We start from the raw sequence: 22,969 nt of genomic DNA, 5'->3' as shown, positions 1-22,969 counted from the left end.
CCTCCTGACCCCACCGACACCCCGCACCCCTACCTTCTACCTTCTTCCTAAAATCCACAAACCCAATCATCCCGGCCGCCCCATTGTAGCTGGTTACCAAGCCCCCACAGAACGTATCTCTGCCTACGTAGATCAACACCTTCAACCCATTACATGCAGTCTCCCATCCTTCATCAAGGACACCAACCACTTCCTTGAACGCCTGGAATCCTTACCCAATCTGTTACCCCCGGAAACCATCCTTGTAACCATTGATGCCACGTCCTTATACACAAATATTCCGCATGTCCAGGGCCTCGCTGCGATGGAGCATTTCCTTTCACGCCGATCACCTGCCACCCTACCTAAAACCTCTTTCCTCATCACCTTAGCCAGCTTCATCCTGACCCACAACTTCTTCACTTTTGAAGGCCAGACATACCAACAATTAAAGGGAACAGCCATGGGTACCAGGATGGCCCCCTCGTACGCCAACCTATTCATGGGTCGCTTAGAGGAAGCCTTCTTGGTTACCCAAGTCTGCCAACCCAAAGTTTGGTACAGATTTATTGATGACATCTTCATGATCTGGACTCACAGTGAAGAAGAACTCCAGAATTTCCTCTCCAACCTCAACTCCTTTGGTTCCATCAGTTTCACCTGGTCCTACTCCAAATCCCATGCCACTTTCCTTGACGTTGACCTCCACCTGTCCAATGGCCAACTTCACACGTCCGTCCACATCAAACCCACCAACAAGCAACAGTACCTCCATTATGACAGCTGCCACCCATTCCACATCAAACGGTCCCTTCCCTACAGCCTAGGTCTTCGTGGCAAACGAATCTGCTCCAGTCCGGAATCCCTGAATCATTACACCAACAACCTGAAAACAGCTTTCGCATCCCGCAACTACCCTCCCGACCTGGTACAGAAGCAAATAACCAGAGCCACTTCCTCGTCCCCTCAAACCCAGAATCCCCCACAGAAGAACCACAAAAGTGCCCCACTTGTGACAGGATACTTTCCGGGACTGGACCAGACTCTGAATGTGGCTCTCCAGCAGGGATACGACTTCCTCAAATCCTGCCCTGAAATGAGATCCATCCTTCATGAAATCCTCCCCACTCCGCCAAGAGTGTCATTCCGCCGTCCACCTAACCTTCGTAACCTGTTAGTTCATCCCTATGAAATCCCCAAACCACCTTCCCTACCCTCTGGCTCCTATCCTTGTAACCGCCCCCGATGCAAAACCTGTCCCATGCACCCTCCCACCACCACCTACTCCAGTCCTGTAACCCGGAAGGTGTACACGATCAAAGGCAGAGCCACGTGTGAAAGCACCCACGTGATTTACCAACTGACCTGCCTACACTGTGACGCATTCTATGTGGGAATGACCAGCAACAAACTGTCCATTCGCATGAATGGACACAGGCAGACAGTGTTTGTTGGTAATGAGGATCACCCTGTGGCTAAACATGCCTTGGTGCACGGCCAGCACATCTTGGCACAGTGTTACACCGTCCGGGTTATCTGGATACTTCCCACCAACACCAACCTATCCGAACTCCGGAGATGGGAACTTGCCCTTCAGTACATCCTCTCTTCTCGTCATCCGCCAGGCCTCAATCTCCGCTAATTTCAAGTTGCCGCCACTCATACCTCACCTGTCTTTCAACAACTTCTTTGCCTCTACACTTCTGCCTCGACTGACATCTCTGCCCAAACTCTTTGTCTTTAAATATGTCTGCTTGTGTCTGTATGTGTGGATGGATATGTGCGTGTGTGCGAGTGTATACCTGTCCTTTTTTCCCCCTAAGGTAAGTCTTTCCGCTCCCGGGATTGGAATGACTCCTTACCCTCTCCTTTAAAACCCACTTCCTTTCGTCTTCCCCTCTCCTTCCCTCTTTCCTGATGAGGCAACAATTTGTTGCGAAAGCTTGAATTTTGTGTGTATGTTTGTGTTTGTTTGTGTGTCTATCGACCTGCCAGCGTTTTTGTTCGGTAAGTCACCTCATCTTTGTTTTTATATATAATTTTTCCCACGTGGAATGTTTCCTTCCATTATATTGTGATTACATTTAGTTAGATACATAGTTTATTCTACAATGAAAACTTAAGGAGATACTTGGCAATGTGAACATGAGGTGAAAATAGAACACACAATATTTAATTTACACAAGAAGTAGGTGCTTAAGAGGTAAAGCTCATTCCACAGGTCTCTAGTGAAATGGTACTACTAAGTGTGGGATAAATAAAAAGTAACTCGTTTGTATTTACTCAGAAATACAATAGTGTGCATGAACTACTAAGAAATATATACTAAAGTTCATAAAATAATTCCCTATATTACGTAGGTGCCTTATCTTGGCATTTGAACCCCTTAGTTTAGAACTGATAGAAGTTGAAAGACTTCTGTCAGTGGTCTTTTGTGAAAAGTTGCTGCTAACAGTGCTCTTTGCAGTAGTGAATTTATATATTCATCCAAGGATCATTTCCCAATGATATAGCATTTTTCATAGTAATACAATGAAAAAATATACATCCACGTGGAATATATACGTATGCCCTTATGAGGATAGGAGAGGCTGCTGGCCTTGTCATTGATGAAGGAACCATCCTAGCAGTTGATTGAAATGATTTAGGAAAGGTAAGGGTGTATGCAAAGAATGCACATAAACCACCCAATGGGGGCCAATGTGAGGCAGCTTGAAGCAGCATGAAGAATATTGCCGTGTTATCTAATGGGGCACCATACTGTGGAAACTGGATGGCAGTGCCAACCACAGTGGGTAGGTGCAACCTGCCTAGCCAGATTAAATTAAACATTCTTTGCCTAGTTTGATGTGGCAGGTGGCTGGCACAGTACATGAGGAAACAACAATGCATGCTCACCAGCTGCTCTGTAGTCTCACACTATTTTAAATAAACTATTTGGTGAAAAATTGTGTTACTTATAGCCTCCTTTATCAGATTTATGTTGGACTGTCTATCTTTCATTAATGATCACAGTTATTGTGATATTTCAAAGTTACATAGGCCACTGCATGAAAGTATAGTAGTTTGCAATGAAAAATAGGAGTCACTACAAGTTTATGTTTGTTGCATTTTAGATCATACTTTACTGCCTATGAAATGTAGCTAACATATACAATTAGTCTTCAGGTTTGGGAGGAGGTATATATCTTATCTCTGATCTCAAAATGATGAATTATATGTTCTGCACCTGCTTCTGCTTGCGAGCCTTACAGTAGCGTGACAGAGAGTTATCCATTACATCAGTCCTATTTCATAAACAATTCGTATCAAAACTGATGTTTTGGCAAATACAATTCTTAAAGACTAGAGTACTATGTTGTCTGGCTAATATCTGAAATATTTTTATTAGCTGACGAACTACAACTCAAATATTGAAATTTATTTCTTGTGCCTGACCGGGATTCAGTTGTGGATTTCTTGATTATCCTGTTGCTTTACCACTTAGGCTATATGAGAACATTCCACAGATATATAAAGATGTAATATAAATATGTATAAGGTGAAGCCAGGCCAGTGATAAAAATCTCAATGATAGTTTATGTCTTCCCATTATCTTGATTCTAAAACCCTGCACAGGACTCACAAGCTGTGTGAGTGTGGGTTAACGGAATGAAAAATCTGTGATAAGAAATAGCTAGGCATGTGACGTGTGGAAGTTTGGGTCAGTTCTGGGAGTATGCTTAGATATCTGAAATGGTAAGGCAACCATTTGCGATAAGTGAGAAATCCAGATTTGAGTTCCAGCCCAGCACAAATTTTCACATGTTGCTGCTTCAGGCAATACCTCTGTACCTGTGATAGTTAATTAAGTTGGAATCTATTAGATCCTTGTGAGCACAGTTACCACTGAGTGTTCCAATTTAGAGGAGGACAGCCTTCAGTTGCAAAATCCATGATTTATCAGAGCAGATCTAGATTGCAACTATTATATAGTCATTATTGGTGTTATAAAATAAAAGGGGGATGGAATCAAGAATCAGCAACAGGTATAAATGTGTCTAATACCATAGCTACAGGAAACCATACATGTGTGTACATAACAAGAACATACCAATTACCAAAGAGTGACATAGATCTCTCTGCGTCTGAGCATAAACGCTGATAAATGACACAAGCTTTTGCATGACGGACACAAAACTAAGGCCGTTACTTACACCTGTTGCAATCAACATGAACATACATTGTTAAGGACCTCTAGTGGTGTCTACTGGAATATGTAGCCAAGAAAATGTGTTTAAAATTTTTAGTAAAGATGTAGCTGAATCGTATATTTGGAATTTACAAATTACACAGTGAATATATAAATCTATAAAAACAAAAAACAAAATTTACATGCAAATAAAATCATAAAGAATATGCAGCATCCCCTGAGTAATAAGATGACGATAAATGCATAGTGAATTTAATATTAAGACTAATGGCTTAAAATCCACTTACAAAAGTTTCATACAACATTTGACTCAATGTATGTTAAACAGTATAAAATATTTTAAGTAACCATGGAAATGTACAGTGAAGTAAAATAGTATAAAAACATGAAGTAAGGTCATGGGGCACCCAGTCTGGGCTACATTTAAGTAATGTTGTATTTCAAAGAGCTTTATAGTACAAAACCAAATATTTGAACAAATCCACATTTCGCCTTATCATATTTTTTATTTTTAAATGTGAACATTTTTAGGTTAGGCTTTACTGTGACTGTTACTGACATTAAATGAAACAACAAGTTCACTGTTACCAGTCACCGTTTTATTTATTTCCACGACACGTTTCGAAGGTTTAAACCTCCATCATCGGGTGGATGTACATTAGTGAGTATTACATTTGTGTGTGTGTTGTGTTACGATTTTTGGAGGAACTTGTGGCACTGCCTTCAGTGGTCACAGGTTCCTTTTGCTGTCGTAACACATCACACGTATACTGCCACATTTTTTTTATGTTTGTGCCATTTGTAAAGGATGTAAGCAGCAACATTAGTTTTGTGTTGGTCATATAAAGGCTTGTGTCAGTTTTATCACTGTTTATGCCCTAACATGTTGGGACCTGTGTCATTCTTTGGTAACTGGAATGTTATTGCTATGTACACACACATACTGTTTCCTGTAGTTGTAGTATTCGGCATAGTTGTGTCTGTTGTTAATTCTACCTGTCTTTGCATTTTTAGTAATAGTTGAAATCTAGATCTGCTCTAATAAATAACGAATTTTGTGACTAAATGCTGTTCTCCAGTTGAGTTGAATTTCAGGAAAAAATTTCAGTATTTGAAATTGCAGTTCGTCATAAAAACTAAATATAAGTTGCAGACAGACCTGTGACAAAAATGGCAATGATATCCTACGCCGCCTCGTTGTTTTGAGTCTAAAAACATGCACAGATACGTGAGAATGGGTAAATGAATTAATAATCCAGGAGAAGTAGACGATAGGCGTGTGACGTGTGAAAGTTTGGGTTGCTCCAGGGAGCATGCTTGGATAGCGTATCCAGTAAGGCACTGCTGGTGGTAAGTGGGAAATGTGGGTTTGAGTCCCAGTAAAGGGCCACTGATAGCTGATGGAAGGAGAAATTGTCAGCTTGCAACAACATAAGGGAACAAATATGATGTTTTATTATACTGAAAAAGAGCTTTTTGTAATCTGCGGACCCGACATGTCCTTAGCTGCTTGTTTAATAATGTACTGTGATCAGGATTCCATTACAGTTGCAACTTCATTAGCATGATAGTAAGGCAAAATTCTGTAAGCTCATGTTTTTGTAAGAGAAGAAAAAATTTTCACAATAACAAGAAGAATGCAGACAGTGCTGAAAACTTGACACTGACAATGCTTTTGTGAAAAAGAAAAAATTTTAAAAGATCATTCAACGCCTCTCCACTTCTGTTGCAATATTGAGTAGTCCTGTAACCAACTGAGTCTAATAATAAATGACTGGAATGAGAGCTTTGAAAAGGACTTTCTCTACATTTCAGATTACTGAACAAAATGAACTAACCATTCACATCTGCCCCCACCTCTACCTCAGTTCCGGGAAACCACCAGCTCTTCCCAGAAAACTACCTCTGTCTTGGGAAACTGCCTCTGAGAGGTGAGACCTTTGCAGCATTCTTGCTCTTCCCTGCTGCAGAAAAAGCTATTCCTAGCTTTTCAACCTGTTACTTCCTTTCTCAGTGAGGAAAGAGGGGTATGTTTGGGAATGTTAGGATGAAATGGCAGGCCACCGTAATTCCAAGTAAAGAGGGACCCATCCTATCAACCTATGGCCTGAGTGATTGAGTCTTCCTCCCCAAACTTTCCTAATACATCCTCCTTTCCTTACTGGATAATGAATTAAATTTTTAAAATCCAGGAGTAGTTTCCCAACTTTTAAATGTACAGTAGCACTGGACAGGTTGTTGACTTCATCTGGAACACTCCGGAAAACTGAATTTGCTAGATACCTGAGGGAAACTTAAAAATGATTCTGAAAAATTCAGTTCATTCTGAGAGTTAAACTGTTCATGGACAGAAAGAAATGTACAGAATCACTTTGTTACAAATCACTCTGAGATTCTGCTCCAGAATTGGTGGTGGAGTCCTAAAAGAAAACCCAGAAGGGCATTCTATTGTTGTCATGTTGGTCTCTCGATGCAGTGACCTTCAGTACAGTTGAGAAGGAAGATTGCCGCTCCAACACTCATTCTGTTGTTTTAAACTTGCGGACCACACCACTGAACATGTGGCCTCAGACACACAGGTGTCAGGGACAATGAGTGATGGCAAACAATTATACATGTGCAAGATTTGGTCTGTGGCTGCACGGACAACTCACACTGGGATGTCGTCGTATCACTGGGAGCTGCACAGTGGTGAAACCTTTGCAAGTTTATTATGGAAAGTGCTGGCTCCCTTTACTTATCCAATCTGAAGCCACTATCTCTAATAATTAAATTTGTCACAAAATGAATTTCAGTTGCTTATTCCACCGCTGAGACCCAACAGAATCATGAAAGAAGGTTGTATACATGGAAGAGGCCTGGTGACACTAGAAGGTTGAGATAGATTAGATAATGATAAAGACAGAGATTTAGGAACCAGGATTTAAATTGTAAGACATTTCCAAGGGCAGATGTGGGCTCTGACGACAATTTATTGGTTATGAACTGTAGATTAAAACTGAAGAAACTACAGAAAGGTTGGAATTTAAGGAGATAGGACCTGTATCCTGGGTAAACTGAAAGAACAAGAGGTTGTAGAGACTTTCAGAGAGAGCATTAGGGAACAGTTGACAAGAACAGGGGAAAGAAATACAAGAGAAGAAGAATGAGTAGCTTTGATAGATGAAATAGTGAAGGCAGCAGAGGATCAAGTAGGTAAAAAGACAAGGGCTAGTAGAAATCCTTGGGTAACAGAAGAAATATTGAATTTAATTGATGAAAGAAGAAAATATGAAATTGCAGTAAATAAAGCAGGCAAAAAGGAATACAAAAGTCTCAAAAATGAGATTGACAGGAAGTGCAAAATGGCTAAGCAGGCATGGCTAGAGGACAAATGTAAGGATGTAGAGGCTTATCTCACTAGGGGTAATATTGATACTGCCCACAGGAAAATTAAAGAGAGCTTTGGAGAAAAGAGAAACACCTGTATGAATACCAAGAGCTCAGATGGAAAACCAATCCTAAGCAAAGAAGGGAAAGCAGAAAGGTGGAAGGAGTATATAGAGGATATATAAAAGGATGATATACTTGAGGGCAATATTATGGAAATGGAAGAGGATGTAGATGAAGATGAAATGGGAGATATGGTACTGTGTGAAAAATTTGACAGAGCACTGAAAGACCTAAGCCTGGGAGTAGATAACATTCTATTAGATCTACTGATTGCCTTGGGAGAGCCAGCCTTGGTAAAACTCTTCCATTTGGTGAGCAAGATGTATGAGACAGGCGAAATACCCTCAGACTTCAAGAAGAATATAATAATTCCAATTCCAATCAGATGTGAAAATTACTGAACTATCAATTTAATAAATCATGGTTCCAAAATACTAACACAGATTTGTTACAAATTAGTGGAAAACTGCTAGAAGCTGACCTTGGGGAAGTTGAGTTTGGATTCCAAAGAAATGTTGGAACACGCGAGGCAATGCTGACCCAACGATTTATCTTAGAAGATAGGTTAAGGAAAGGCAAGCCTACATTTTTCGCATTTGTAGACTTAGAGAAAGCTTTTGACAATGTTGACTGGAATACTGTCTTTCAAATTCTGAAGGTGGCAGGTGTAAAACACCCATCAGTTTGTTCAAAACATTCATTATTAAACAAAAAGGATGTTGAGTTCGTAACATTTTGCTACAAAGCTGAAATCTCTTTATCAAAACTTTTGCCACTAAGAGATAAGAAATCTGAAAGGGAACCTTTGTGAATAAAGACACCACATCAAATCAGACTAATAGATCAGAACTGTTCACAGACTAATAGATCAGAACTGTTCAGTTTCAGTGATTTTAGTTTTCCATTGAAGTCTGCTGAGTTGTGTACATGATGAGGACATTTTCCTCACAACAGGCCATAATAATGGTATGCAGTGATTGATACAGTCGTTGTTTGGAGAGCCACTGTTACTCGCTAGTGGACTTATAGGAACATTTTTCTTATGAACCTTTAGAAACCTATAAAGCCTCAGAGGGACTGCACACCACTTGATTTCAATCCTTACACAACTCCTAGTGGAAGAGTGGAGTCATCGAGAAGTGAAGTAATCTTCCCCACCACCTGGTTAGTGGTATCTTTACTGATCTTCCAGTAATTGCTATCACGCTATAAACTGTACATGTTGTTATGGTAGTCATCACAAGACATTAAAACAATGGCATTACATTTATCAACTGGAAGAACTACCATGTAGACATCTTGGTGAAGCTTACATAGTGCAGCTCTATCTGTGGCAGCTCTCCCTGCCACAGAAATATCACTCCTTTGTGGGTGAGTCTTCATAACGGCTTGGCACGTTTTAAGTCTTTATTTCATCTGCTGACACCATGGGGAGTGGTTGAACAGCTTCTTCAGTGGCACTGAAGAATACAGGTATTGGCAAAACTTTTGACATTGGGCAAAGTTCAGTTCTTTACCTAAAACCATCATCGTAGCATTGCCTAGATAGCCCATCATATTAATGATGGAGCATCGAATAACAATTTCTTACTGGAAAGATGTCTCAAGCCAGCTAAACTTTGCTGTCTGTCTCGATGTGACCAAATCCTATCTGATTTGGCCCATGTTGTTCCATTTGTCCAGTTCCATGAGCCATAGGATAGCTCCACAGACATCTTCAGGTGGAGGTGATACAGTTGTTCAGAAATAAAGTCCAATTTTTGATGGGTAAATCAGATCCTTTCCTTAACACTTCGGAAACTGGCTGCTTAGAAGAATACTGGGTCAAGAAAACTGGCCATTTCTTCTTCTTCTTCTTCTTCTTGCATTATGGTCTCTGTAGGACCATGGGTAGCCCCTTCGTGGACTGCGTTTTCCTCTTCTTCTCCCAGAACCTCTTCATTCTTTCTCTTCTTCTCTCCCACTCTTGTTCAAATATCTTCAGTGTCCTTTTCTCCTGTCGGCTCCACTGGTGACACTCTAATCTTTTCCTGTATTCTTCTCTGTCGTTGATCTCCAGCATATTGGTTGGTGTATATTTGTTCCTCCAATTTTCCTTTCCTTCGATTGTGATCCGCAATTCCAACCAGCCCTTCCGAAGTTCAACAACCCACTTGGTTCCTGTCTTTCCCCTTGTCCTCCCTGTTTTTTTTTTCCACATTCTCTTTGTCATTCTCTCCATACTCATCCTAATTACATGTCCAGCAAACCTTGCCCTTTTGAGTTTGATTTCCCCGGATATTGTTCTCATGTTCTGGTACAGTTCTTCCCTAGGTCTTTGCATCCATCTCTCTCAACCTCTTTTGGGACCTAGTATTTTTCTCTCTTCTTTCTCTAGTTGTTCTGCCCCATTTCTTCCTAGTGTCATCGTCTCAGCAGCATATAATACTGCATTCCTCACTGTTGCCTTGTAGTGACTTATCTTTGCCTCTGTGGATATATTCTTTTTATTGTATATCTCTCTCGTCATACAGAAGGCTGGCCTTTATCTCCTTTACCCTCTCTTATTCCCTCCTTGCTCCTGTTCGTTCCTGTTATAAATTCTCCCAGGTATTTAAACTTGTCCACAATTTGCACAGTGCCTTCTGGTGTTTTCCAGTCTGCAGTGGTATGTAATGTCTTTGTCTTGTTATAGACGATCCTCAGTCCCACCTTTCTGGCTACCTTACTTGAGTTGTCGAGTTGTGTCTTTGCGTCTTCTTCCATCTTACTTACTATTGCTATGTCATCTGCAAAGGCAAGACAGTCCACTCCCTGTTGTCCTTTTCATCCCCCACATGGGTCTTTGGTATTCCCATTTCCTCATTTATTGCTCTCCACTGCCTCATCACTTTGTCCAGTGCTATACTGAACAACAATGGTGACAATTCGGGATTCGGATTCTGGGGGACCTGCCAAAAAGTGCATAAGGGAAGAGTCTGAGCTCCCAAGAACCTCAAAGAAGATTAAAACCAGCCACATATTTAACTGATTTATCTTCAAGACCAATATATACTACAAAAAGACCAAGCTTCAAGATTTATTTTTCGTATTTACTTTAGATTACCAATTTGAAATAATGATGATAGAAAATACAACCATTCTTTAAAAAAGTTTGAGGTGAGTTACTGAGCTATTTTTTCCTCTTGAGCTTCCAAAATTTGTTTCTCATGCAACAAACATGATGTATTTGTAGTGGAATTACAACAAATGCAAAGAGGCAACATTGTACGAAAGCCGTAGAGTGGTCAATATACTGTAAATCAGAAACAGGGAGGAAAACGTATGTATTATCCCATTAAAAGAGTAATACAATAAATGAGACACTATGTAAACATTACATTGTCAGTCTTTTGAGACATATTTCTTGTATCAAATATTCTTGGTGCACTCATCACAGTAATTCCCTGCCAAAATCAAACCAGTTGTTAAAGTACATAATTGTCTATTATAGGAAGCCAATTGAGGGTCAAGTAAGGAATTGAATGACACAGGTGTGAATGATATAGTACTGCTGACTGTAACCAGAGATTACACTGATGTCGATGATGGTGTGCATTTGTTTCCATATGTCACTGAGTTTTCAGTAGTTTGCATATCCATAATAATGGTTCTGGGAGAACAGTTCTTAAAACTAATGTGAAATGTACTGAGCTTTCTTTACAACGTAGTTTTTCAGTTTTTCCCACTATATAAATTAAACAAAAAATCCTTGGGCAAATGACAAGAGAACTGTAACAAACATGCATATTTCAGAGTTGCCATCGCTCCAACAGTAGTCTGAGTTGAGTTGTATCATCAAGATTTTAGGCAATTTTGACTTTATTCATTTCTTTTGAGGTTGTGTCCCAGAAGTTAGAGATTGGTGTTAGCACTTTCATTTAACCAAAATTCATTGGATGTCCAGTCATCAATCAGTATTCTATGACTGACAAAGTGCCTGGTTGTTGAAAATATGTGTGTCACTGATGTTTGATGTAGTCTTCTTAAATGGTTCTGATTATTTGGCCAAAGTGTATCTGAGCACATTGGCATAGGTCTGATACACTCATAACCTGAAAAATTCTAGATAGTCTCTCTCTCTGCCCATGAATGACCAATTTTGTTTGGTGAGCTGAATATGTAACTCGCGTCATGGTTCTACAAAATCAAATGATCTTTCTGCACAGGGCACCTCCTCATGATTTTCATACCTGTGGACCACCGTTGAAGTAGGAGGGTGTGAAGAATTTCGTGCTCTATGACTCCATTAATTTTGACCAAATGTAGTTCTACATAGACATACACATACATACATATAACAATGTAGGGAAAGACCGATATCACATTCCAGCCTAAGATGCTGGAGTTGACAGTCCTGTGTGCATGAGATGTGCTTGCTTGTGTGTGTGAATGGTGTGTGTCTCTCCTGCACTGCTGAAGGCTGTGGCCGAAAGCTATGTGTAAGTGTCTTTTAATTGTGCCTGTCTGAAACTTGATGTGTCTTCTTTACAGTAAGTAGCAATCTGTCTTTTCCTATATTGTTGATATTTCTACTTGGAGGCAAGCCACTATACGGTGCATGACAGGGGGTACCCTATGCCACTACTAGTCATTTCCTCTCCTGTTCCCCTCGCATATAGAGCAAGGGAAAAATAATTGTCTGTGTGCCTCCATATGATTCCTGATTTCTTGTATATTATCTTTGTGATCCATACGTGAATCGTATATCGGTGGTATTAGAATCTGTCTGCAGTCAGCTTCAAATGCCAGTTCTCTAAATTTTCTCAATAATGTTCCTTGAAAAGAACATCACCTTCCTATTTGAATTTCCAAAGCTTATGCATTATAGTTGCATGTTGTTCGAACCTACCAGCAACAAATCTAGCAGCATGCCTCAGAATTGCTTCAATGTCTTCATTTAACCTGACCTGGTGTGGTTCTCAAACACTTGAGCAGCACTCAAGAATAGGTTGCACTAGTGTCCTATATCTGGTCTCTTGTAGAGATGAATCACACTTACCTAAAATTCTCTCAGTGAAACAAAGTCGACCATTTAGCTTCTCTACCACAGTCCTCACATGCTCTTTCCCTTTCATATAACTTTGCTACAATGTTATTCCTGTCAAGCAGGATACTATTAATGCTGTATCTGAACATTACGGGTTTGTTTTTCCCTACTCATTTGTGTTAATGTATGTTTCTCAACATGTAGAACTAGCTGCCATTCATTACATCAAATGGAAATTTTGCGTAAGTCATATTGTATGCTGTTAGTTACGAAACTTCAACACCTTGCTGTACACCACAGCATCATCAGCAAACAATCATAGATTGCTACCCACCCTGTCAGCCAGCATTTATGTTTATAGAAAATAATAGTGGTTGTATCACACTTCCATGGGACACTCCTGGCAATACCTTTGTATCTGACGAACATTTGCTGTCAAGGACAGCATACTGGGATTCTGTTACTTAAGAAGCCTTCAAGCCAGTCACGTATCTGGGAACCTATTCCACATGCTTGTACCTTTGTTAACAGTCTGTGATGGGGCAACTTGTCAATTGCGTTTTGTAAATCTCAAAAAATGGAATCTGCCTATTGCTCTTCATCCATAGTATGCAGTATGTCATGTGAAAAAAGGGCAAGCTAAGTTTCACATGAGTGACGTGTTCTAAAATTGTGCTGATTTGTGGGCATAAGCTTTTTGCTCTCAAGAAAATTTATTACAGTCAAATTCTGAAAATGTTCTAGAATTCTGCAGCAAACCTATGTTAATTATATTGGTCTGTAATTTTGTGGATTGATTGTTTCTCTACATGATGGATGATTATTACTATGTCATCCACACAGGACTCTGTACGATGGTCAAGTGGCAGTATATTTGTATGATTCTCCTATTTGAACAGTTTCTTAAATGTGAAAGTGAAAACTTTGGCTTTAGTATTGCCATCTGCTATTACTACACCAGACTGGTCGACAAGTGACTAGATGGAAGCCTTAGACCCAGTCAGCTATTTTACATATGATCAGAATTTTATCAGGTTTTAGGCCAGATCTTTTGCTATGGCATGACAGTGATAGTTGTTACATGATTTGCACATAGACCTTTTCATAGATGCATGAATGTCTCCTAACCTTTTCCTGTTGTCATTTGCGCATTGCGTTTTGAACCAAGAGTGCAACAGTCTTTGCTTCCACAGCATTTTCTGAATTTTGTTTTTAAACCTGTCCTTAAATCGATTACTAGGCACATACTTGTCTACAGTGTTGTTGTTGTGGTCTTCAGTCCTGAGACTGGTTTGATGCAGCTCTCCATGCTACTCTATCCTGTGGAAGCTTCTTCATCTCCCAGTACCTACTGCAACCTACATCCTTCTGAATCTGCTTAGTGTATTCATCTCTTGGTCTCCCTCTACGATTTTTACCCTCCACACTGCCCTCCAATGCTAAATTTGTGATCCCTTGATGCCTCAAAACATGTCCTACCAACCGATCCCTTCTTCTAGTCAAGTTGTGCCACAAACTTCTCTTCTCCCCAATCCTATTCAATACCTCCTCATTAGTTACATGATCTACCCACCTTATCTTCAGCATTCTTCTGTAGCACCACATTTCGAAAGCTTCTATTCTCTTCTTGTCCAAACTAGTTATCGTCCATGTTTCACTTCCATACATAGCTACACTCCATACAAATATTTTCAGAAACGACTTCCTGACACTTAAATCTATACTCGATGTTAACAAATTTCTCTTCTTCAGCAACGATTTCCTTGCCATTGCCAGTCTACATTTTATATCCTCTCTACTTCGACCATCATCAGTTATTTTACTCCCTAAATAGCAAAATTCCTTTACTACTTTAAGTGTCTCATTTCCTAATCTAATTCCCTCAGCATCACCCGATTTGATTTGACTACATTCCATTATCCTTGTTTTGCTTTTGTTGATGTTCATCTTATATCCTCCTTTCAAGACACTGTCCATTCCATTCAACTGCTCTTCCAAGTCCTTTGCTGTCTCTGACAGAATTACAATGTCATCGGCGAACCTCAAAGTTTTTACTTCTTCTCCATGAATTTTAATACCTACTCCGAATTTTTCTTTTGTTTCCTTTACTGCTTGCTCAATATACAGATTGAATAACATCGGGGACAGGCTGCAACCCTGTCTCACTCCTTTCCCAACCACTGCTTCCCTTTCATGCCCCTCGACTCTTATAACTGCCATCTGGTTTCTGTACAAATTGTAAATAGCCTTTCGCTCCCTGTATTTTACCCCTGCCACCTTCAGAATTTGAAAGAGAGTATTCCAGTTAACATTGTCAAAAGGTTTCTCTAAGTCTACAAATGCTAGAAACGTAGGTTTGGCTTTTCTTAATCTTTCTTCTAAGATAAGTCGTAAGGTTAGTATTGCCTCACGTGTTCCAACATTTCTACGGAATCCAAATTGATCTCCCCCGAGGTCCGCTTCTACCAGTTTTTCCATTCGTCTGTGAAGAATTCGTGTTAGTATTTTGCAGCTGTGACTTATTAAACTGATAGTTCGGTAATTTTCACATCTGTCAACACCTGCTTTCTTTGGGATTGGAATTATTATATTCTTCTTGAAGTCTGAGGGTATTTCGCCTGTCTTATACATCTTGCTCACCAGATGGTAGAGTTTTGTCATGACTGGCTCTCCCAAGGCCATCAGTAGTTCTAATGGATTGTTGTCTATTCCCGGGGCCTTGTTTCGACTCAGGTCTTTCAGTGCTCTGTCAAACTTTTCACGCAGTATCTTATCTCCCATTTTGTCTTCATCTACATCCTCTTCCATTTCCATAATGTTGTCCTCAAGTTCATCGCCCTTGTATAAACCCTCTATATACTTCTTCCACCTTTCTGCTTTCCCTTCTTTGCTTAGAACTGGGTTTCCATCTGAGCTCTTGATGTTCATACAAGTGGTTCTCTTCTCTCCAAAGGTCTCTTTAATTTTCCTGTAGGCAGTATCTATCTTACCCCTAGTGAGACAAGCCTCTACATCCTTACATTTGTCCTCTAGCCATCCCTGCTTAGCCATTTTGCACTTCCTGTCGATCTCATTTTTGAGACGTTTGTATTCCTTTTTGCCTGCTTCATTTACTGCATTTTTATATTTTCTCCTTTCATCAATTAAATTCAATATTTCTTCTGTTACCCAAGGATTTCTACTAGCCCTCGTCTTTTTACCTACTTGATCGTCTGCTGCCTTCACTACTTCATCCCTCAGATCTACCCATTCTTCTTCTACTGTATTTCTTTCCCCCATTCCTGTCAATTGTTCCCTTATGCTCTCCCTGAAACTTTGTACAACTTCTGGTTCTTTCAGTTTATCCAGGTCCCATCTCCTTAAATTCCCACCTTTTTGCAGTTTCTTCAGTTTCAATCTGCAGTTCATAACCAATAGATTGTGGTCAGAATCCACATCTGCCCCTGGAAATGTCTTACAATTTAAAACCTAGTTCCTAAATCTCTGTCTTACCATTATATAATCTATCTGATACCTTTTAGTATCTCCAGGATTCTTCCAGGTATATAACCTTCTTTTATGATTCTTGAACCAAGTGTTAGCTATGATTAAGTTATGCTCTGTGCAAAATTCTACAAGGTGGCTTCCTCTTTCATTTCTTCCCACCAATCCATATTCACCTACTATGTTTCCTTCTCTCCCTTTTCCTACTGACGAATTCCAGTCACCCATGACTATTAAATTTTCGTCTCCCTTCACTACCTGAATAATTTCTTTGATCTCGTCATACATTTCATCAATTTCTTCATCATCTGCAGAGCTAGTTGGCATATAAACTTGTACTACTGTAGTAGGCATGGGCTTTGTGTCTATCTTGGCCACAATAATGCGTTCAGTATGCTGTTTGTAGTAGCTTACCCGCACTCCTATTTTTTTATTCATTATTAAACCTACTCTTGCATTACCCCTATTTGATTTTGTATTTATTACCCTGTAATCACCTGACCAAAAGTCTTGTTCCTCCTGCCACCGAACTTCACTAATTCCCACTATATCTAAATTTAACCTATCCATTTCCCTTTTTAAATTTTCTAACCTACCTGCCCGATTAAGGGATCTGACATTCCACGCTCCGATCCGTAGAACGCCAGTTTTCTTTCTCCTGATAACGACGTCCTCTTGAGTAGTCCCCGCCCGGAGATCCAAATGGGGGACTATTTTACCTCCGGAATATTTTACCCAAGAGGACACCATCATCATTTAATCATACAGTAAAGCTGCATGTCCTCGGGAAAAATTACGGCTGTAGTTTCCCCTTGCTTTCAGCCGTTCGCAGTACCAGCACAGCAAAGCCGTTTTGATTAATGTTACAAGGCCAGATCAGTCAATCATCCAGACTGTTGCCCCTGCAACTACTGAAAAGGCTGCTGCTCCTCTTCAGGAACCACACGTTTGTCTGGCCTCTCAACAGATACCCCTCCATTGTGGTTGCACCTACGGTACGGCCATCTGTATCGCTGAGGCACGCAAGCCTCCCCACCAACAGCAAGGTCCATGGTTCATGGGGGGTTGTCTACAGTACAATTTACAATCTGTTTAAACTTTGCGTGTAATTTATCTAGATCCATCACACTGGAGCTAAGTGAAGTCAGTTCATTGTCTAAATGAGATGCTAACATCTGCTTATCTGTTCTTTCTAGCACAAGCTCTCTCCTAGTCTTCTTGACTGATTTATTAAATTTTTTATCCATAGTTGCTGTGATGACTTCATGATCACTAATCTCCATCTCTATACTGACACCATCGATAAGTCCAACCTGTTTGTAACTACAAGGTCTAAGATATTTCCATTGGGTGTGTGCTGCCAAACTAGCTGCTCAAGCTAGTTTTTGGAAAATGTGTTCAAAAGAGCTTTGCAAGACTGTACATGTGTTCTCCCTGCAATGAAACCGTATACACCCCAGTCTGTACTTGCCTCCAGCTAGTATTGTACAATCTGGGTATTTACTTGCTACTGGCTGTAGATCGTTTTTTTTAAAGATGCTGGAACTGTCACAGCAGAATAGTTGGTCAGCAAAAACATCCAACAGTTTGTCTGGTTTCAACCAGAACTGTAGATGGCCAGATAGCTTCACTGTCACTCTCAATTTGACCTCAAGAGAGACAATATTTTTGTCAATTGCAGTGGATACTCCCCTCCTATGGCATCTAACCTGTCTTTCTGATATATGTTCCTTGACTCATTATACATCTCGGAGCTTTCTACTTTGGGTTTCAGACAGCTCTTGGTCCCTAGAATAATTTATGTAGAGGGCAGTAAATTCAGGATGTTTCTTATGAATATTTAGAGACTTTACTCTGAATGTGGTCTGATTTTGCTATCTGTGTATCAACTGGTGAGTGTTTATCAAAGTACTTTAGACTTCTGCCTAGCCTAAAAGAACCTTTTACGCAATCCATTGTGCTACCTGATTATGTGCTTTCTCTGTGTAATGCACCCTTGACCTATCAAAGGGAGTATTACATTCCCTACACAATAAAGGAGGTCCAGAAATCTGCAGCAAAGACCATCACAGAGTCGATGAAGCCATTGTTTCAGTCCCTCCAGTCGGCTCCAAACCAGAGGATCCTGATCAACTCTGTGAACAATCCTTCAAATAGTGAGTTCTGCTTGCACCCCGTGTAGGAGGCCAGCTGCCATTCGGAACTGAGGATAGCTTCAGAACCCGTGGCGCAGGCGTCATTGGTGACAATGTGAGGAACAACTTGCAAATATCTGCACCCTGCACTCTCGATAGCTGCAGGCAAGACTGTCTCCACATCACTGCTGAGGCTCCTTGGCAGACATACCGAATGCACATTAGCTTTCTTTCCAGCTCTGAATATGATATTGCTAATGGGCTCCATAACATGTAACATTGAAGCTCCCAGTAACTAGCAAACTCCTGTTCACGTGCGCTTGCTCAGATCCTGCTGAAGGAATGACCACTCAGACCTCTGTTGTCTACAAAACAATAATAAAAGAATTTATCTTTATTGGATACATAAAAATTCGTTATTGGTCAAGCCTCAGCTGAAATGTGGAGGCAGCCTTGCCTGCAGCTATTGAGAGTGCAGGGTGCAGTTCTTATTTCTATTGATTACTAGGTTTGGCTAAGTTGTTAGCCATTTTCAGTTCTGTAATTACACAGAAAATTGTGTGTAAGAAAAAATGGTATGGTACTAGTTGTCAGTACAATAGTTCCATATTGTAAACACATATCACAGGATAGGAAAGTATTTCAATCACCAACCGATAGCAGCATAACCCAACCTTATTGCACAGCTCAATGGAACAGTAATGTAAAATCACCTGAATATATATTTACATTATGAAGAATATGAACAAGTGTGTGCAGTTTGTAATCATATCAAAGGAAAAGTTGAGATTGCATAATTCTTACCCAAGACTAAGAGACTGTCATATCCACTATGTAATAACATTATGCAGAGTGAAATCAAAGTTGACACAGTACATTACTCTAGACCAGTGGCAGCTGCTGTGTAAGAGCACCAGAGCAGGCGAACACCCTAACTTTCGACACCTTGTAGATTTATTGGTTATTTTTCTTTGAATGCTGTTAAATGTAACATAGATGCTGCAATCTGAAACATATGGAACTTAAATCTACTGTGCTACTGCTCCTCTAGAATCCATGAAACTTGGCATCAAGGTTGCGAGCACACTTTCAGTTGTGTTCATTTTAAGGAGTTATTGCATGTGCTTCATTTTAAGGAGTTATTGCATGTGTGCTACTCATGTGACATAATTGCCTTTTGGGCCAAATACATACAGATTTGATAAACAATGTGCACAGTTCATGATGTGCAGCCACCATGTGGTAGCATACTGCAGCAGACTTTTATCCCTGTATGCTGGGCATAAATCCTGCTAGATGATAGCACACTCCTCAGATATGCTAATTCACTCACTATATACTGTTGGAAAATTAGATCAGATGTCAGTATATGTTAAAGTTGTACTGACAATAGATCTATTTTGTGGGTGTCTGAATTAGTTATAGTATATTAAGGTATGAATTTCATCATACAGTAATCCATTTGAGGTGCTGAGAATCATACTAGCCTAAAGCACATCACTGTCAGTTGTGAGACTGTAACATTTTTCCATGCTTCTGAAATCTGTTGATCTTATGGTGAGTCTGCTGTTGGACTACGTTGTATATACTAAAATTTATGAAAAGTTGTATCACTGGTTTCTTTGATATTCACTTAAATGTAGGATTGACAGCAGTGTGCCTTGGACCCTTATGGTTCTCAGTATCTCATTTGTATTCAAGTCAAATGACCATGTTGGCAGATGTTACTACTTCAGTTTAATCATTTCCACAAACAGCACTTTGTGTTTGGAGTTGGTTGTTTACTGTGCAGGGCTCGTCTTTCATCTGCAGTCCAAACATGAACTATGTTGAATCTATTTTAAATGCTAACAGAAGAGTAAAGCTGTGAGGATGGGTTGTGAGTTGTGCTTGGGTAGCTCAGTTGGTAGAGCACTTGCCTGTGAGGTAAAGTTAGCGAGTTTGTCTCAGTCTGGCTCACAGCTATAATCTGCCAGAAACTATCGTATCAGTGCACATTCTGCTGAAGATTGAGAATCTCATTCTGGGAACAGAAAAGTAAATTACCGGGAGAAGCTAACTGTAAAGAAATTGGGGCCTCCGAGAACAGATCCTTTGATTGAGAGAGTGATGAAATTAAATAAATGTGACTACAAGCAAACATTTAACAAGGAAGTGTACAGTTAGCCCAAGGTGCTGTGTGGGCGCAGTGTAAGAATATCTCATTTTGAGTGTGGAAGGAAATTTATGAACTAATACATCTCTTAGGGATCTTGTACATTTGCCCAAGAAAATGGAAAATGCATGAAAGCTCCCACTTACACAAAAATGCAGAATGGAGAGTTGAAAAAGCTTACGCATTATTTTGTTATTGCCCTAAACTTTACGTAATTATGTAAGAACAACAAAATTCCACAAAACAATTCTTTCTTTTGTCAGATAAGTTTTGCATGTTATTATTATTATTATTATTATTATTATTGGCTGTTGCTGTAGGTGTATAAAATTGTTGATAAGCATAACTGTTATACAGCAGATACTATTAAGTTCACACTCTCAAATTTGTGTACACGCAGAATGTATACTCACAAGCCGCCACTGCTCTAGACTCACAGCACCGGAAAACAATACATAATATTCACCCTGTTATATGAGGATGTCGTCTTCACTGTGCAAGTGTTGTATTACATAGACTCCACATGTGAAACATGAGAACAACACAATTTATAGAATGAGTTGCCCATGACAAGTAGAATTGATGAACAACAATGAAAATATCTATATCATAGTAAGCAGGACACTGAACGATATTATGCATCAGGGCCTACAAGAAAGCAGTGTTTCACCAGATAATGCTCTGAATCATAATACTTATTCATGATGTCAATACATTTTTGAGATGATGTGACATTAATATTTTATTGAATTGTGTAGTAAGATTGAGTTATGCAGCTTGTGCAAAATTTATGACAAAGTGTCCTACTGGCTGGTGATTATTCACAGAGAAATATTTTCTATCCTGTGGTATGCATTTACATGTGGTACTGTTGTGCTGTCAGTTTGTACCATACTACTTTTCCGTATATGCAATTTTCTGTATAATTACAGACTTGGAGATGACTAGCAACCTTGGCCGAAATTAGTAATCAATAAAATAATAAGCTGCAATCTTGCGCAATGCATCCAATAAATATAAACAATTACAGATCACGTTTCTCCAATTTGACCATGTCAAGTAACAACAACAAAAATAATTCTCTGAAATGAAAATAGCAGAAAACCTTAAAGGCACTGGTTACTACATCCGACAAGGTTAGAGACCCTACCATTGTTCTGCTTACCAAGCAGTGAGTGTTAAGATCAGAATCTGACTTGAATGGGATGGCTATTTGTTCACTGGTTTTGATTTCATTGCTTTAAAGTAGGCAAATATTTCACAAAAATCACAGTGAGCACAATAATTCCCACCTCACCACAAATCAGAAGCATTTGGCAAAACTGTGATGACCCAGTTTTGTTCCTCTTTATGGCAGCAGGTAAAAAATCTAATAGGAAATTTCCGGTAGTTGCCACAAGTGGTGGTGGTGGTGTTGGCGGTGGTGATGGCAGTGTATGCACACCCAAAGCTGAAGCAGTTTTTGAGATGTTAGTGACCAGTCAACATAAGTAAAAGCATGAACAATAAATACCTTATATTTTACTTTTTCTTATGTACTGATGTTAACTGTTTCTCATTGCGTCTTTTCTAATTGACATCACCTTGTCCCTAGCACACACTCTTATCTTAGAGAGTATTTGCTCTGTTTATGAAGATTTCTCAAAGCTCTATCAGTAACTGGTCAAAACCATTTATTATTCCTTTTACTGTATAAAAGACTAGGTGAAATTTTAGTTTTGTGTTTGATGATTCTTAATATTATGTAACAACAACACTATTGTACATTGTGACAGAGAGCCAAAACCAAGATTGGCAGAGTGCACCTCCTATGATTCAATAATATTTGAAATTTGTCATTATTATTAATGTCTGTCCTGGCAGAGTGCACCTCCTATGATTCAATAATCTTTGAAATTTGTCATTATTATTAATGTCTGTCCATATGCATATACTCAGGGCAAAAAATAACCAGTCCTTATAATTTTTTATTATCAGGCATACACTTTGCTGAAGCCAGGTGGTTATCTTGTGTACAGTACATGCACAGTGAATGTAGCAGAAAACGAGGCAATTGTTGGCTGGGCACTTAAGGCATACCCACAGCTTGTTCTTGAGCCAATAATACCAAGTATTGGAGGACCTGGAATTCCTCATGCTGGAAACCTGACAGAAGAACAGACTGAATGTGTTCAGAGATTTGGTCCACCAGTGGAGGGTTCTGTTAAGGGCTGTGATACGGACACTGTTGGTTTCTTTATTGCTCGTTTTCGAAAGAAAGTGCTGCACCACTGTTGATGGTGTCTGTGATCTGTATTCTCTCTGTAAGAAATTGTATTGAAGCTTTTACATTAAAATTGTTATGAAATTCTAATTAATTGTGGATTATTTTAATGGTCTCTTCAAAATCTTTGTGGAAGTACACTTCCATATTTGAACATAAAAATAAATAAATTGCAACATATTAAAGATCTTAGCTAATGTTGTGTGTGTCAAAATATATCAAAGTTAAAATGCAGGATAAATATCACACTGAAGCAAAAAACTCAATGGAAGATGTAATTATAGTTTTACAGTTTCTTGCCCACTCTGGTTTTGGTTGCCCA

The 22,969-nt window shown here is 39.5% G+C and overlaps 1 protein-coding gene across 2 annotated transcripts in view; it reads left to right on the top strand.

Annotated features, from left to right (window-relative positions):
* The window catches only part of LOC124789289 (tRNA (cytosine(72)-C(5))-methyltransferase NSUN6), a 94,676-nt gene extending 71,939 nt beyond the window's left edge, over window positions 1-22,737 (top strand). For both annotated transcript variants that reach the window (XM_047256601.1, XM_047256602.1), the window contains one exon: window positions 22,362-22,737. In XM_047256601.1, coding sequence (XP_047112557.1) covers window positions 22,362-22,661 — 300 coding nt within the window. In that variant the 3' untranslated portion in view covers window positions 22,662-22,737. The remainder of the gene's footprint in view (window positions 1-22,361) is intronic.
* Window positions 22,738-22,969: the final 232 nt, after the last annotated feature.

Source organism: Schistocerca piceifrons, chromosome 3 (assembly GCF_021461385.2).
Source record: "Schistocerca piceifrons isolate TAMUIC-IGC-003096 chromosome 3, iqSchPice1.1, whole genome shotgun sequence".
Taxonomy (NCBI): Eukaryota; Metazoa; Arthropoda; class Insecta; order Orthoptera; family Acrididae; genus Schistocerca; species Schistocerca piceifrons.
Note: the sequence above shows the minus strand (reverse complement) of the source record. Positions and strands in the feature narration are given on the sequence as shown.